Source organism: Neophocaena asiaeorientalis, unplaced genomic scaffold (assembly GCF_003031525.2).
Source record: "Neophocaena asiaeorientalis asiaeorientalis breed wild unplaced genomic scaffold, Neophocaena_asiaeorientalis_V1.1 scaffold223, whole genome shotgun sequence".
Classification (NCBI taxonomy): Eukaryota; Metazoa; Chordata; class Mammalia; order Artiodactyla; family Phocoenidae; genus Neophocaena; species Neophocaena asiaeorientalis.
This window is the reverse complement of record NW_020175045.1, coordinates 2,799,135-2,816,447: the sequence shown is the minus strand read 5'-3', so window position 1 is coordinate 2,816,447 and position 17,313 is coordinate 2,799,135. Positions and strand designations below refer to the sequence as shown.

At 59.0% G+C, this 17,313-nt stretch overlaps 1 protein-coding gene across 4 annotated transcripts in view; it reads right to left on the bottom strand.

The window, feature by feature from the left end:
- MAD1L1 (mitotic arrest deficient 1 like 1) overlaps positions 1–17,313 on the bottom strand; it is a 314,409-nt gene that overhangs the window by 48,753 nt on the left and 248,343 nt on the right. For all 4 annotated transcript variants that reach the window (XM_024763473.1, XM_024763472.1, XM_024763475.1 and 1 more), the window contains one exon: positions 13,834–14,041. In XM_024763473.1, coding sequence (XP_024619241.1) covers positions 13,834–14,041 — 208 coding nt within the window. The remainder of the gene's footprint in view (positions 1–13,833; positions 14,042–17,313) is intronic.

Below are 17,313 nucleotides of genomic sequence, written 5' to 3'. Positions count from 1 at the left end.
AGGTGGAGAGGAGGGCTGGGTGGGGGGGGGGTCCGCCCCCGCCCCCGCCCCCGCCCCTTCCTCTGCTGACTGCCTGCAAACCCGGAGATTAAATTACACGGCTTCTTTACAACTCCAATTAAACGCCTAATTGATGGTGCTGCCCTTTATTACCTGACACCAGAGAATAAACAAACAGTGTGAAGAGGGAATGGCCAGGGACACAGTGATTAAAATGCCAACCGGTTTGCAACAAAGCGCACTGTCTGGAAGCAGCCGAGGAGGGGGCTCGCCCTGGCGCCCCGGCCTCGCACCCACACCAGCGGGCTGACCCGGGCTCACCTTCCCCTCTCATTTCCTCTCCGGGGCTACAGGGGCTCTGAGGACATCGGCGTGGCCTCGAGGCTGGTCCCGAACACGGCCCCCCACCTGCCCTGGGGCGTCTCGGGCTCTGCAGGAGACACAGCGCGGACGGTGCCAACCGCGCAGCAGCTCCAGGCACTCGAAGCCGCGGTGGCACTCCCTCAGGCCGACGCGCCCCCGCTCTGACCCAGCCAGTGAGGACAGCGACCCGCCCCTGGCCACGCTCGGGGGAGTCTGTGCAGACCCTCTCCCCTCTGGCTCGCGGGCCCGCGGCACTGAGGAGGGACGTGCCCTGCCCAGGCGGTCCAAGACCTCCGCCGCCCGGGCCACCTGGCAACGTCCATCCTCGGCTTCCACGGTCTTCTCTGGGGCTCAGGTCCCGTCTCCGAAGTGGACGCTTTAGCCTGAGCCGCCAGTCACCTTCTGTGACTGAGTCGGGGCAGCTGCCGGGCCAAGGACTCTCGGGCCATTCCTGTCTCTCCAGACAGAGGAGATTCTGCCTGACAGGCTCCTGCTCGGCCGGGCCGATGGGGCTGGAGGATGGCAGCTGTCACCGTCATCACCGCTCCCCGTGGGCTCTGTGCTCCGGGGATGCAGTCACGATGGCCTAGAAGGGTGACCAGCCTCAGCTCAGAGCCGAGGGGGCTGAGTGGGGGCAGACGCTGGCCCCGGTCACACAGCGGGGCCTGCAGCGGGTGTTCCGGGAGCGAGCGTGGCCGGTTCTGCCTCTCACCAGCCGAGACTCGGGACCTGCGAAGCCAGGACAGCTGCCAGGACGGCAGCTCCTCCCTCACCGGCTCAAGAGGTCCTTTCCTCTGGGACTAAAAATTCACTTAAATGAACAAAAAGAAATTCATGAAGCTAAGGGTTCCAACTACCCCAGGGGCTGGGAGCCTCCCTCACATTGTGCCCATCTATCTGTCTGTCCACCCATCAATACCTTAGGGCCGGCGCTGGGTGAGGCGGGCATACAGCTGGACCACAGCCCCGCAGAGCAGCGCCCAGCGTCAGAGGGGTGTGCACCCGAGGCCCCCGCACTGCTCTCTCCTCACCCTGGCACCGAGGCCCGCCCTGCTGCTGACAGGTGGCCAACCTCCCCACGGGGACACGGGGTCGTGAGCCGTCTGGCAGGTGGGAAGCAGGGTTGGGGCAGAGCGATCTTGGATGCAGGAGTCGGGGGAGATCTGGACCCAGGACCCCAAGCCCGGGCTGAAGGGCAGGGTCACGGGGACCTTGTTCAAAGGAGACATGAGGGGTTCTGTCTACACCAGGCAGAGGGCGAAGGCTCTTTCCCCACTCCCCCTGCCGCACATGGCTGTGTACGGGAAGCAACGCAGAGGCGACCACGGGAGAACCCTGAGAGCGGGAGGAGGGTGGAGGGGCTTGGGACCCAGGGCGGGGAGAACAGCACCCAGAGCACCAGGGAGACTCACAGGCCCACCTGGTGGAGGAGGGAGGCCTGGATCCCATGTTTCCAGACCCAGTTCAGCAGCGGACGGTGGCCGGAGTGGGACTGGTGCCAGCAGAGGGGCTCGGAGCACCCCGACCCCTGGCCGAGAAGGGGGCCCTGCCTCGGGCCCCTCTTTGTTCCACAGGCCTGACGCTCCCCTCGCCTACCCAGAGACACAGAATGCGACGAAGCTGAAAATTCGCCTACCAAAGTAATTTATACTTTTAATGCAATGTCAAGAAAAACCAAATCCTCACAGCTTTTTCTTGAACTTGACAAAGCACTTCTGAAATTCATTTAGAATAACAAACAGGTAAGAAAATCTAAATGAGGGGAAAATAGGGGAAATGCCATGTTCTACACCAGATACTCAAACATAATTTCACTTATAATTACTAAAAATATGGAACAGAAAAATGGAATAAAAAAACAGAAACCATGGAAACAGAGAGGGACACATTACAAACCTACAGGGCAAGGAACGATTATCTGATAAATGGCACTACGGCAACTGTTTACTGACCTGGGGACAAAATCAATTTAAATCTTGACCATACACCACATACCAAAATAAGTTCCAAGTAGATTAGATTTTTAAATGTAAAACATAGCCAAAAATAAAAATCACAGAAGAAAATAGAACTATTTATCAAATCGCTAAAGAACTTTCTAAGCTTAAATGGAATAGATGAGATTCCAAAATAAGTTAAAAGTTTCTATACAAAATCATCGCCAAGAAGAAAGAGAAGTTAAGCTTCTCTGCAAACTGCATAAAAAAGGAGGTAAAGGAGCTCTGATCGTGACGAGACCTTTCAGGAAAGAGGAAATAAAATAGTTTTCCTTATTAGTAATTAAGTGAGGTGCCCTTTATATTAAAAGATTTAAAACATGCATAACCCTGACACTTGGGGTAGACATTCTGCAAGGTTTAACCCAGGCGTCGACGTGTGTAACAGCCCAGCCCCCCGAGCATTTCTCTGCCACTGGCACCCCCCAGCCCAGCCCCCCGGCCCAGTGGTCTGCCTCTGACTTTCTCCCTTCCCCGTCCAGCAGTCTGCCCGCAGAGCCCCGCACCCTGGGACCTCGGGGCTTCTCGCAGACCGTTTACAGAGACCAGCACGTTGGTCATTGGCTATTTCAATGCTGAGTAGCGGGGCGGGAGGCTGCACCAGGCGGGTGATCTGTTCACCGGTTCAAGCACATCTGCGTGCTTTACAGCTTTTGGTGACTATGAGTGATCCTGCTACAGAGTCACAGGCTCCAGGTCTGGGAAGGATGAAGAAAGGAAATCCACCCGGCCTTTCACAAAGGCACTGATCCACCTGGAGGGAAGCAGGGGACAGCCGATCGCTGACCCAGAGACACAGAAGTACAGGCGGACTGAAGAAGCAGCAGAATCCGGAGCACGGCCGACCCAGAGCCAACTTTCCTGTATTAACTGCAGTGCTGACCAGCTTGGGCAGAAAGGACGGCTTCACGATGGCGCATCCCTCACCCGTGAACGTGGTGTGTCTCTCCATTTATTTAGAAATCCTTTGACTTCTTAATCAATGCTCTGTCGTTTTCAGTCTCTAGCTCTTTTACGTGTTTTGTTAGAATTATACCTAGGAATTTCGTTTTGGGGAGAGTGAACAGGAATGGTGCGATGTCTTAGATTTCAGTTTCCGCATGTTCACTGCTAGTATATATCATATACGTATTATACACACACATATCATATATAAAGTGAGTTCAGCAAGGTTGCAGGACACAAGATCAATACACAAAAATCAATGCTGAACTCACTTCGTTAGTTTTCTTTTGTTAACTTCTTGGGATTTTCTATGTAGACAAACATGGCATCTGCAAAGAGGAAAAGCTTTGCAGGCCCTTCCTTTCCTTACTGCTCTGTCTGGGACTTGCAGTACATCTAATCAGGGTGGTGAGAGTGGACATCTCTGCCTTATTTCCGACCTTAGGAGAAAAGCTCTGACTCTGACGGTAAGTGTGATGTCAGAGGGAGGGTTTGTGGACGAGCTGCATCTGGTTGAGGAACTTCCCCTCTTTTCCCAGTTTGCTGGGTTTTTATCAGTATTGAATTTTGTCAAATGCTTTCACTCCACTAAGTGATCTGATCCTGCTGACCTGGTGGATTATATCAACTGACACTTGAAGGCTGAATCAGCCCTGCATTCCTGGAACAAACAAATAAATCCCTGTAGGTTTTGTTCTTTGTCTTGTCATTGATTTTGAAATTAGAGTAATATTGGCTTCATAAAAGGAGCTGAAAAGTGCTCTCTATTCAATTTTCTGGAAGAGACTGTATAAACTGGTGTTAATTCTTCTTTAACTGTTAGGTAGAGTTCACCAGTGAAGGCTGGTTTTTTGAAAGCTTTGTGATTATGGATTCGATTTGCTCAATAGTTACAGGACCATTCAGAATATCTACTGCATATTGGGTGAGTTTTATAGTTTTGAGTGTCCTGAGGTGGTGGCGGTCGTTGTTTGGACCCTGGTTCCACTTGGTCTGGATGCAGAGAGAGTGGGGAGAAGCCCTGCTTTCTGGCCCGAGAAGGAAGTGGGAGGAGGCTGCTCTCCTGGCTGTGCTCGACCTGTCCTGTCCCGGCACCAGGTCATCTTGCGGAGGCGCAGCTGTGGCCGGACAGGTGCCAAGACCCCCGAGGGAGGACCCTCTCTCTATGCGCAGGGCTGTGGCCCCAGGAGAGGGGGGAGTCCCCACTGCCCTCCTCCTCTCTGTCCCCCACTGGCGGTGGCCGTGGACACTGCCGCGGCTGTGGGTAGGGCCTGGCGGGGCAGGGACGTGAAGGCCTGAACGTCTGGCCAGGGGCCTGTGAAGGGGACCCTAGGGAACCGGGGAACGTTGGAGCTGAGGGAGAGGGAATTCCACGTTCCACTGTGCCACGCGGACCCCAAAAGGCACCTCTGAGCTGGGCGTGTGGGGGTCTGACCCTGAAGGGCCGTGAGGCCTGGACCGTGGGCCAGACCACTGCCCAGGACCCAACGGCTGAGAGGAGCACAGCAACGGCTCTGAAACTGAACTGACAGTAGAAGCATAGCCCTTGGAAGGCGGCGGGAGCTGCTGACTGGCCCACCCGGCAGATGCCTGCTGAAACCCAGACCCACAGGATGTACGTTCTCCAGAACTTCACAAAGACCTGAAAATGTTCAAAATGTCCAGGACACAATTCAAAACCAAGCAACATATGAAAAACCAGGAGAACGCAGACCTGCTGGGAAGAACCCAGCCAACGGGCACCGACCCCAGGTGACAGAGACGCTGGGACCCTCAGGCGCCTGGGGCAGGGTGGGGAGAGCGGCTACGAGACGTCCTCGGTCTCCCCGGAAGTGGCACTGCCCGACACTGGGCTGCAGAATCCTGTCCAACCCCGACCCGTGATGTCCGTCGCGTCCGTCACACCACACGCTGACCCCCAGCTGGGGGCCCATGTGTCACCATCACCCACACCTACCGTCCGACTTAAGGCATGCTTCCGTCAAGCTCTCTTTTTCACACAGAAAGGAAGTGATCTGAACGATTACAGATTCTAATCAAAAACCATGGAGGCCAGAGGCAGAGAAAAGAGAAAACTGCTGACCCAGAACTCCATACACAGCAGATACCCTCCAAGAGGAAGGGCAAGATGAAGACGCTGTCAGACAAAGGGGAACCACGAGAGTATGTTTCCAGAACACTTGCCCTAAAAGAAATGCCAGGGAAGCTCTTCCAGCAAAAGGAAATGATACCAGAGGAAAACTTGTTATTTCAGGAATGAAGAAAGAGCGACAGCAATTCTGAACGACTAGATAAAAATCATGAACTGTTTCTTTCCCCATGTGTTCTTTAAAACATGAATGACAATTAAAATCAATAATTATAACATTTTACAGTGGGTACATACAAATGAGCATTACTACAGGGGGAGGGGGCGTGGGAGACCTGTGTTGTGATAAAACCCTGACATTCCAGATCTTATCATCCGCAAGTGGTAAAATGTTAATTATAAGTGCACTGTGGGAAGTTAGGCACGCGTATTGTAACCCCTAGAGAGGTCACCTCCAAAGGTCTCCAGGGCTCCCCTGGTGGCACAGTGGTTGGGGGTCCGCCTGCCGATGCAGGCAGGGCTTGTGCCCCCGTCCGGGAGGATCCCACATGCCGCGGAGCGGCTGGGCCCGTGAGCCATGGCCGCTGGGCCCGCGTGTCCGGAGCCTGTGCTCCGCAACGGGAGAGGCCACAACAGTGAGAGGCCCACATACCGCAAAAAAAAAAAAAAAAGCATCTAGAAACATAATTAAAAAACTAAGATAAATCAAAATGTAATACTAAAAAATATTCAAATAATCTTAAAATAGATAGAAATGAGGAAATGGGAATAAAATACAGAGAAGGCAAACAGAACTAATCGTAAAATGGTAGGCCTAAATCCAAACGTATGCAGAAATTATATTAAATGTAAACTATGTCTAAATGTACTTATCAAAACACAGAATACACATCCCTAGCAGGTCCACGTGGGACATCCGGTGGTTCAGAAGTCTTGGCCACCAAACAAATCTTAAATTAAAAAAAATTCGAGGGACTTCCCTGGTGGCGCAGTGGCTACGAATCTGCCTGCCAAGGCAGGGGACACGGGTTTGATCCCCGGTCTGGGAAGATCCCACATGCCGCGGAGCAACTAAGCCCGTACGCCACAACTACTGAGCCTGCGCTCTAGAGCCCGTGAGCCACAACTACTGAGCCATTGGGCCACAACTACTGAAGCCCTTGTGCCTAGAGCCCATGCTCCACAACAAGAGAAGCCACAGCAACGAGAAGCCCGCACACCACAACGAAGAGTAGCCTGTGTGTAGCAACAAAGACCCAACGCAGCCAAAAATAATTTAAAAAACATTTGCTCTGAGAAAGACACTGTCAGGAAATGAAACTCCCCAAACTCGAGCCAAAGACAACAATCCAACAAAAAATGGGTAAAAACTTGAAGAGACTCCACCCACCCAGGGGGATACAGGAGTGGCTAACACGCGACAAAAGATGCCCCACATCTCACCCGTCAGGGAAACGCCAGTTACAACGGGGTGGACTCCACTACACACACCTCAGGACGACGAAGGGCCCCGGGCTGGTGCCGCCGTGGAGCCCCACCCCGGTGCCCGCCCTGAAGAAACGCACTAGTGCTCACAGGAACACACACGGTTACTTCCTGTCTTTGGTTTTCAGGTTTGCTAACGGTGTCTGGCTGCATCTGACCCATGCTCCTGTGGGCTCAGGTTCCGGCATCAGCCCGGTGGGAAGCCTCTGCAGTGCTTTTAAGATCCACCCGGCGCGTGCGGCTCGGGCTGGCCAGACAACGGTGCCTCAAGGACCCCAGCAGGCCTCCCCACCACCCGCTGCAAGGCCGGGAGGTGACGGGTGCGGACGGCAACGCTGTTCTGCTGGGGTGGGCAGGGAAGGGAGGAAGCCTGAGACCCAGGCAAGCCTGCTGCTCCCGGTAACCCACCCGGGAACGGGCCGGGGCTCGACTCCCGATTCTCGCCTCTGCCTCCTACTTTCCCGGTCTTCCCGCCTGTTCAGCGGCGGTCCCTCCAGCGGAGGACGACGAGCTGGGGAAAGCACAGGGCAGGACTCCTCTCGCTGCGGGCTGGGGGCTCTCAGCCGCTCCCCAAAGGCTAGAAGTGGCCAGAGGCCAGCACCTGAGCCGAGCACAGCTCTCGGATCTACGTTACAGCCACCTCTAAGCCTCGGGCAGCCAGACCGGGGGCCACAGCAAACCCCGAGTCCATCACCTCGTGTCGGGCGCTGACCCACGTGGAGCCTCGGTGCCCTCACCAGTGACCCGCAGCTGTCTGGGCCTCCTTGCTCCCCGTGACGCCTTCCCGAGGGAGTGTCAATCCACTACGGCATGCTCCCGCCAGGTGTCCCCCTGCCCCCTGTGCCTCCCTGCAAACACAATCCCCACACCCAGGGCCTGCTCTGAGGCCGCCTCGTTCCCGCGGCTCTTCCCTTGCTGATGCCCAGCTGGCCCCTGCGTGGCTGCCGGCTCGGGAAGCAGGTGCTACGGCTTCCGGAGCCTCAGCGAGTCCGCGCTATCTCCCCAGCTGTCATCACACCTGCACTCACGGAGGCCCGGGGGACAGCAGCGACTCAGAGAAGCCCGCCCGCCACGCCCCACATCTGGAGAGCCCAGCTGGCCCTCGCGCCGGCTGAAGCGGGAAGGGGGTGAGCCCCCGTCTGGAGAGAGCAGCAGAACCAAGATGAAGCCCAGGCAGCGCAGCTGCTGCAGGAGCGCCCTCCCCACTGGGCAGAACGGACGGGCTCCAGGGAGGGGCCTCGGCGTCCCTCCTCCAGGGACCTCTCGGGATCAGCTGCACCGCACAGTCAGGCAGTCCCACATCCCCCACATCGGCAGGCGGACTCCCAACCACTGCGCCACCAGGGAAGCCCAAGATTAGATTATTTTAATGTTAATTCTTTACCTAATTAAACCGCAATGAACAATCTCTCCGGCCCAGGCTGGGTAAGGTGTGGGGTCATGCAAGGAGCACAGCCAATGCTGGGAGCTGAGGTTTCAGGCTCCTGTCAGCCGCAGGCGGGGCCTTGGTAGGGGTTCTTCAGCGACTCCTTTGTCAAAGGTCCAGGAACGCCCGGAGACAAGCATCCCCTGTGTGTCGGAACGCAGTCACCTGAGGCTGGGCACCCTCCATCCCCAGTGCCCGGAGCGGCTCCTGGTGTGGTGACGGCGAGCCCGTCCAGAGGTGGGGCAGGCTGGCCCGTGAGGCCCACAGGGGAAAGCGGGAGGTGTACGTGGGGCGGGGCCTTGGCTGGTGCCCTACTCCCCAGGACGCAGCTTTGGAGGCCAGGGGCCTCCACGTACTGAGATTTCTTTCTACGGCTGGAAGCAGGTCACAGCTCAGAGCCCGGCAGCCTGGCCCCGCGGCTGGAGCCCTGGGTACCGAGGCAGATGCGGGGGGCCCGGGGAGGGAGTTTGCCAAACTGTGCCTCTGCCTGGCAAGGCAGAAATAGACACATGTGGCCTCGCCTCCACAGAGGCCAGCACCTAATCACCGCGCTCAGTCCACAGGCCAGCCACCCATTCGGCTATGGCAGCGCCACCAGCGAGGCACCTGGCCGCTCTCATGGCTCCCCGGGGGCGGGGCTGACCCTGGGCTGTGAGGAGCGGCCAGCGCCCTGAGCCTCAGCTGCTCCACTGGCCGACAGAAGGAGCGTGCGGCTGGCCTGAGAGCGCGGACGGAGGGCCACAGGGTGTCTGCAAGAGCTGGACACCCCCTGGAGCGAGGCTGTGGGTGACTGCAGGCTATGAACACGGTGGTGGGGCTCCCTTGCCCACGTGGCTTCAGCGGGGACGCTCCCCCGAGGATCCCGAGAGCTGACCTGGCCACCCTCCTCTTGGTCCCACGAGGAGGGAAGTGGGGTGACCGAATGACTCCTCCTTTCCCGCCCACACTCTGGTGGGCTGCCAGCCCGCTGGGTCCAGCCCAGGACGTGTCAGCACAGGGCACCCTCCACTCTGCCGCCCTGGCCCCACTGGGTCCACGCAGCTCCTAAACAAGGCTCAGGCTGCCGTTCTCAGCTCTGCTGCCCCGTCTCCGTCACAGGACCGGCCCAAGCCTCTGTGGAGCTGGCACTCACCAGGCCGTCCCACGACTGCCCTGGGCTTTGTTTTAAGCTTTACGCTTTAATTTTATTCCCACGTGTGTGGTTTAGAGCCCAGTCACGCCCAGTAGGTCCTCTCCTCCTCCGGCCAACGACTCCGATTACCTTGGTGTTAAGTGGCTGACCCCCTGCCGGCTCGCACATGCCCCTCCTCCCGTCATCATCCTCCCAGGACCCAGGACCGTTAGGATGGCAGGTGCTGCTGGAGCTGGGCTGTAGCAGACGAGGATTCCTCGCTGGTTCCTGCACAGCGTCCTGTCCTCCTCGGAGCCGACGCTGTCCTGTCTTCCGTTCGCTGACTTTTCTGTGCACCCATCGCTAATGCAGCCGAACCTCTTTGCTGACCCACGTGGGAGCTTCCTAACCCCGTGGTGGCAGCAGATGTAAACAGGAGATGTGAGATGGGTGCCCCGGGCAGGGCGGCGGCTCCGTGCAGCCAGGGCAGCGGGCCCAGGGGCACGGGGCACGCGGCATGGCAAGGCCTGGGCCACAATGCCCCCTGAGACACGGGCCAGTTACGTCCTGACGACCCCCTGGCCTGAAAGAGGGCCAGAGCCTCTGACCCGCTCCAGCCAGGGCTTGCTCCTCCCCCACGTGTGTCCCAGGCTGGCGTCTCGGGCTCTCTGCGCTTTGTCTCCACTGCTGGTCTGCTCGCTCTGCTGGGCGTGTCCTCTGACAGCCTCCTGAGATGGGGCGCACGGTGAGCTTTTCCAGGCTTGCTGGAGCGCGGGCGCTGGGCCGGGGCTGCCGCCGGGCTTCTCTGGGAATCTGGAGCAGTGCCCACGGCTTTCCAGCACCAGGGCTGCTGCTGAGAAGGAAGCTCTTCTGATCCCTGGCCTTTGACAAGTGACCCGCTTTTCCCCTGGGGGGGGGCCCTTTCATCCACCCACACGGAAACGGCCTCATCGCCACACGGTGCCGGAGCGACCTGCGACCCCGCCGCTCCTGCAGCCCTGCGACTCGGCGGACCTCGCGGACCGGGCGGCTCCTCGCGTTTCCTCAGCTTTTTTCTCCTGCTTTCCAGCTCGTCGCCTTGTTCTTCTACCTTTCAGATAAACCTTCTAAATTTTACCTCACGAATCTGCTGTTTAGATTGTCATTTCACTCTTGGACGCTTCTAACTTCCGGAAGTTTGTTGTTTTTCATTTTGAAAAAGTTTGCAGTCTCTTGCTTGTGCTTTGCTGTTGGAAGTCCATCCTTGTCTCTCTGAGGACGCAGTGTTTTGGAGGTTCCCTGCACTCTGGCGGCCTGCGCCCTCCAGGTGCGCTTTTCTACTTGTTGCTCTGGCTCCCTGGTCACAGCCAGCAGTGGGTCCTCCTGGCCTATCAGCTCAGCCCAGGGTCCGGCCGGCTGCCTGCCGGGGCCTCCGGGGTCAGTGCTTTCGGGTCTCCTCCGGAGCTGGTTAGGCTCCACAGGGCGAAAGGGGTGGGCGGGGGCGTCTGGGCATCCACCAGCCTCATCCCTCGGCTCCACTGCCGGCTCTCGTCCTGGATGGGCCCTGTCCACACCGTCTCCGGAGCTGCAGCTCACAGACATGGGGGAGGACGTGGGCTGCCCCGGAACCCCGCGAGTTCTCACCCCGCAGGCCTGAGACGGCGCCCGAGGACCTGCCTGGCCCACATGTTCCTGGGGCGCCTGCTGCCCGCCTGGGAACCACCCCTTGGGAACGGCTGCTCCAGGAGAAGAAACCGCTGTGCCGACTTGCATTTCTCACTTCTGCTGGGAGAGAGGCCACGGCCCACCACGCAGAGTTGGGTGAAGGTCTGGGAACCTTCCTGCCCCTTGAGCACACCCCCAGGCAAGCTTAGCCGGCCACGCCCCTCCCCCAGCACCCCTCGCTGCCCTGGGCCTTTGCGGAGGTTTGCGGCGTAAGTCAGCATGCAGCTGCGTAGATTCCGTCTCCCTGAGCTTGCTCACCATTAGACCACCCGCCCACCGACTGTCCGGATCCCAAAGGTTCGCCGTTGTCCCTCTTGCCGTGGGGCCTCAAGGAGGACGGTCCAACTGGCCGTCTGCCTGGAAGCCCATAGCGTCTGTGGGCACGTGTCACGGCGCCCTTGTGAGGCTCCGAGCAGCTGTGTCCCCAGAGCTGAGCACAGAGCCACTGGTCGGAAGGAGTGACAGACCTCACTGGGTAAATGATCTGTCGCGTTAGACGGTACGAGTCCTTTCAGAGAGTAAAGAGCCACCTCGAGGTGCCCGCGTCTGCATTTTCAGCTTGTGAATTTGTCAAGGACACACAGGCCGCTCGAGAAGAGGCGCTGGAGCCGTGGCTGGAAGGAACACGGGGAGAAACAGTAATGCGGGCCTGGAAACCACAGCTTGGCCGCCCACTTGCTGAGGACCCTGTAAGAGGCCTCTCCTGGCTTTCACCGGGGAGGGCGGGACGCCGGCCACCCGCCCCACCCCTCCACCCCCACGGCAGTCTTTGCGGCTGAGTCGGGGTTTGGCCGCAGAACGGCCACGGGGGCACCTGGGCAGCGGACACCGCCAGTCCGAGCGGCATGGGGGGCTCTGTTTCTGGCCCAGGAACAGAAGGCCTGTGCTTTCCAGGCCGGGATGCCAGGACCCTTTCCGTCTGGCTGCTGCCGATGAAAAGTGCAAAGTGAGGAGTTTGTGTAGGAGCGCCAGCTGAAAGGCCAGGAGAGCAAAGCAGCACCCCAAGGCGGGCACGCGGGGGTCCTGAGCTCTGCGGGCCTCACGCTGCGGCAGTAACCGTCTCTGCCCCGACCTGCGGGAGGGAGAGAGCTCTGTCCTGGGCACGCCTCTGCACGTTTCTTGTCGTGGTCGTGTCTGGATGCTCTGATCCACAGAGCCAGCCCTGCACAGAGGCCACCGCCCCCTCTGAAGACAAGATGGGAGAGGCCGGTGCAAGGTGTGAACGGGCATGGGCGTGCATGTCCGCAGGAGGGCGTGCACTTCACACGACACGTCTGTGCTCACCATCCATAAGCCCAGCACACGACCTCGGGAGAGCAACTGAAGGGCAGCTGCAATCCTGTAAAACCAAGAGGCGCAGAGTTCAGGTGGAAGATGGCAAACCGCACTGATTCTGCACCGTGGGGTCACAGCTGAAGCCACGACGGTGCACGAACCCCCTATCTCACAGAGGACACTGGGCCGAGGGTCCTGGGACCATGACGCACTCAGGATGCCATGGGAAGGGGGACAAGACGGAGAAGGACGGAACAGCACCAGGGAGCAGGGATGGAGCGTGGCTCCCGCAGGACGGCAGGGCTCAGCCTGGCACTCGAGACCCTGCAGCTTCGGCGCGGGTGGTGTAGGGAGCGCACAGCTGGGGCTCAAACTCAGGCCTGGCTGACTGAGCACTTGGCCTCGCAGAGCCTCTGTGCACCAGGTGCTGAGGGCGGCCTCCCACCTCCACGGTCTCACGGGGTGGTGACCGCTGACCTCAGGCACTTCGAGAAAGGCTGGTTCCACGCAAGGTAGACAGTGGAAGCAGATGGGCCAGAGGAGGGCTACATCTACGACCCTGGCAACGGGCGACGCACAGACCCCTGCTCCACACAAGAGGACGGCTGCACCCACTTCCCAACTCCAACCGCAGTGGGCACGCAGGAAGAGATGACAAACATGGGAAGGGGAAGTGGGGAAGGGCTTCCCAGCGGAAAAGCCACTCAGAAATGCAGGTGGCGAATGGCAAGAAAACAGCAGCCTGGCCCTCTCGACGCAGATGCCTGCAGACATCACTGAAGGGGCAGCGAGCAGAGCCCTCCTCCCAGCCACCCGTGGGCAGTAGCGCTGGGCACCCTCCAACAGCACAGAGAGGCCGCAGGCGCCCCCTGGGCCCCAGCCTCCCCATGGGGCCGGACTGGGTGACCCCTGGGAAAATGGAGCCTCCAGAGGGTCCCCTCCCTCCTTGGCACTGATGGACTGGCCTCTCTCTGCACTAGGGCGGGACCTGGTGACCACGGCGTGCCGGGGACAGGCTCAGCGGTCACTGCACTGCCCTGGAGAGACGAGCTGCGAGGTCAGAGGCTGTGGCCCTGAGTAGGAACTGCAGAGCAGGCGAGACCCGCGTGACAGAAAAGGCAGCTTCCTGGGTTCCTCACAGGCCCCTGTGGACGGCTCGCTGGGTCCCTGAAATGTATTCAGATGGTGAAAGATGGCCCCCGCTTCCACAGAGTACTGGGTTTACTCACGATTAATGGCATGCGTATAAACTGCTAAACGATACTAACTTGTTTCAGGGGTCGGCAGGGCTCCAGCCATCGGGTCCTCATCGCGCCTGTGTCACCTGCCGCTCTGCAGGCCGGCGCCACCAAGCCTCCCGCACAGCCCCGGGGATGCCCACAGCCTAGCTGCCTGCACGGGGCTGGACAGACGGATGGACGGACGGACGGGGGCCTACCTGCCACCTCCCTGGATGAGGGCAGCCCCGCGGTGGCCTCCAGGTCGGGGGGGACGGCGCCGCCGGCCTCCAGGGCGTGGACCAGCTCCCGCAGCCGCGCGCACTCCTCACGCAGCCGCTGCCGGTCCTCGTGGAGCCGCTGCCGCGCCGCGCTGGCTGGGTTCAGGCTCAGGTGCAGCACCTTGGCTCTGCTCTGGTCGTAGTCCCCCTGCGGGACCACAGGCAGGAGGTCAGAGCCCCTCATGGAGCGAGAGCAAAGGGGAACCCGAGCCCGGCCTGTGGGGTCCCAGCCCCCCTCCCTGGGCTGTGGCCTCCATTAAACGGGGGAGAAGACAGAACGCCCACCCAACCCATCTTCGGAGCATCGTCAGAACTCAGCACACGAGCCCCCTTCTCTGAGTCTCGTCGAGTACCAGCTACTGGGAGGGAGGTCTCTTCAAAGTGCGGCGCTTTCAGACACCATCGGCAAACACCCCAACGCCTCTGGGTTCTTGCCAGCCTCTCGGCGACCCTCCTGTCTCACGGTCTTTAAGAGTGGGACCCGTTTTTTAAGATTTAAAAACAAAAAAACCCAACTTACTAAAACTGATGCTGAAGCAGAGTCCCCACATGCCTCACACGGTCCCGTTACTGACACGTGACATCAGGGCCGTGCATCTGTTACAGTTCGAAAGCTAACACTGACGCCATCCTAACTAAACTCCCGACTTCCTTCACAGCTCCTTAGTTTCCTCCAAATGCCCTTTTCTGTTCCCAGATGCGTCCTGCGGGACCCCACGGGACTTTTAGCTGTCCGATTTCCGCGGCTCCTCTGGGCCGGTGGTTTTCTGGGCTTTGTTTTGGGTGACCTTCAGTGTGGAGGATGCCGCTCGGGCGTCCTGAAGATGCCCTGCTGTCGGGATGTGGCCGACACCTTCCTCACCGTTACCTGGGGTCAAGGATTAGGGGAGGAAGACCCCAGAGGTTAAGTACCTTCTCATCACACCGTGTGGAGGCTCCCCGCTACCAAGGTGACCCTGATCCCTTTGGACACACCCACACCTAAGGAGTCAGGGTTACGCTCCCTTCCAAGTTGACGAGACCCTCAGCTGTCTGCGGACACATCCCACCTCTCCCCCTCCCGGCTGGTAGGAGCCCGCCAGCCACAGGGGAGCAGGTCGGCCCCGCAGAGCGTGAAGGGGGCCGGACATCAGGGGGGGCGTTTGATTAAGTGGGTGCTGAGTGGCCTGAAATCCACACGCAAAACCCAGGGCCCAGGGCGGCTGTGGCGACCTTGTGGGAGAGGCATCACCACACATTACAAGCCTGCAGTGACCGAGGCAGGTGCTAAGGGCCAATGGGGAAAGGACGGTCTCCCCAGTACGTGCTGCAGGGTCAACTGGATGCCCACATGACCCTGACCTTGACCTCACACCACACAAACATCACTCCTGAGTGACAGCAAATCTACACGCAAAGGTTTTAGGAGAGAATGTAGGGACGTCTTTGTGACCCGGAGTAGACGAAGGTTCTTAAACAAGGTTCAAAACGGGCTAAACAAGTGAAAGAAAAAATAAACTGGACTTATAAAAATTAAGAACTTCTATTTATCAAAAGAGTCAAAACGGAACCAACAGAGTGGGAGATACACGAAACACATAAATCTGACAAAGGACTCACATCCAGAACATACAAAGAGCCCATACAAACAAACAAGAAAAAGTCAGACAATTCAGTTTTTAAAATGGGCAAAAAAATGTGAACGGACACTTCACAAAAGAAGATATCAAAGAGCCAATAACACGTGAAAAGTTGCTCAAATTACTCACCAAAGAAACAGTGAAAACCTCAGTGAGATGCCCAGTCGACACCGAACAGATGAGGGTCCAGGGCCTGCAGACCCCATGCTCTCCGAGGGTGCAGGGTGCACCCACTTGGAGGAAACCCTTGGCAGGACCCTGGGATGAGCGAGTGCACGTCCCAGACCAGGAACTCAGAACCGTGACCCAACGCACCCAAATCACACAGGGAGGGGGGGGTATCCCCCACGGAGGACCGTGTGTCAGTGAGAGCGAAGGTCTGCACGCAGGACGACGTGGGCAACCCTCTCACACAGAGCGGAACAGACCAGCCGGACCTGGCGGACAGACACAGGGTGGCCGCTGACACCACAGGACGAGGTCGGGGCCAAAGGCAGAGCTGGGAGGGGACTCGGGTCTGTGCTGGTCTGGACGCTGGTGACCGAGTGCGGTCGGTGAGAGACACTCACTCCTGACGTGTGCTTTCCCGTACGTACACGGTGTTACTCAATACGAAGCTTCCAGAATGTGCACCAAGTGAGTTCATGGTGCTTCTAGGCACAGGTCAGCTCTGCCTCAGCTTGCCAGGCGCGAGCATCAGTGAACCCCCCGCCCCGCAAAGCTCACTGGCATCGGGTTTTGCCACCAAGAGTCACCCCAACAGATGAAAAGGGCCCTGGCGGTCAGCAAACTCAGGAGGCAGCGCCTCTGCTCCGCCCAGCTGCTGTCCCCACGGCTCAGCCCCGGGCGTCTGCCAGGAGGGGGAGCGCAGGTCGGAGGCTTCGGAGGTCAAGGTAGAGGCCAAGCCTCTTTGGCCGTCACTCCCTGGGCCTCCCAGGGCAAGGGCTGAGAGGGGCCTAGGCATCCCTCCCACCCGGTGCTGAGACAGAGACACGGGAGTGCCCTGGGCTGAGGGGCAGCGGGCTGCTGGCCCAGGCCCGGGCCCGCCCGCCTCTCACAAGGGATGCTGGGCCAGCTGAGTGGGCATCTCCCTCCTGCCCGGACACCGAGATTCCTTCCTGGACAACCCAACCTCCCAGCTGTGACTTCTGCCCACAGCTCCCTCTTCCAGGGGAACAGCAGAAATGGCACCCTTCACTCAGATCGTCGAATCCCCCGGGAGGGAGGCCAGGGGTGGACATTCACTCAGTGGAACAGTCCCAGCGCGGGAGCTAAGTTGCGTGGCCACCACCGGCCAGCCCTTGGCCAGTCGCCAGCTCAGAGCCCCCGAAAGTGACCCCAAAAGGGAGGGAGGGGAGCATGGAGACACCCCCTCCCTGCCGCAGGCAGAGAGAGGGCGGGAGAGGGGGAGAGAGCCTGGTGGAAGGCAGAGGGCTGGCAGCCGGCGCCTCCCAGGCTTCTGAGAACCTTGTAAAAACCTCGAAGGATAAAGAGACATCCTGGAACTCCGAGTGAATCACAGACTGTCAGGGTTGGAAGGGATCGTTATTTCATCCGATTCTAACACGCTGGGAGACACAGCCAGGCGTATGGAATCCATCTGCCCTGCGCACCCTGGCAGAGGGCCCCGTGGCAGACGGGAGGTGGGCCGGGTGCAGCGGGAACTCATGTTCCCCATGGGTCTGGGGTCAGGGGGGTACAGGGAGAGGATGAGGGCAGATGTGTTCTGCAAAGGGCCGGAGAGCACATGCATCAGGTGGTGCTAGTCACACCATCTCTGTCCTGGCAGGTCAGCTGATGG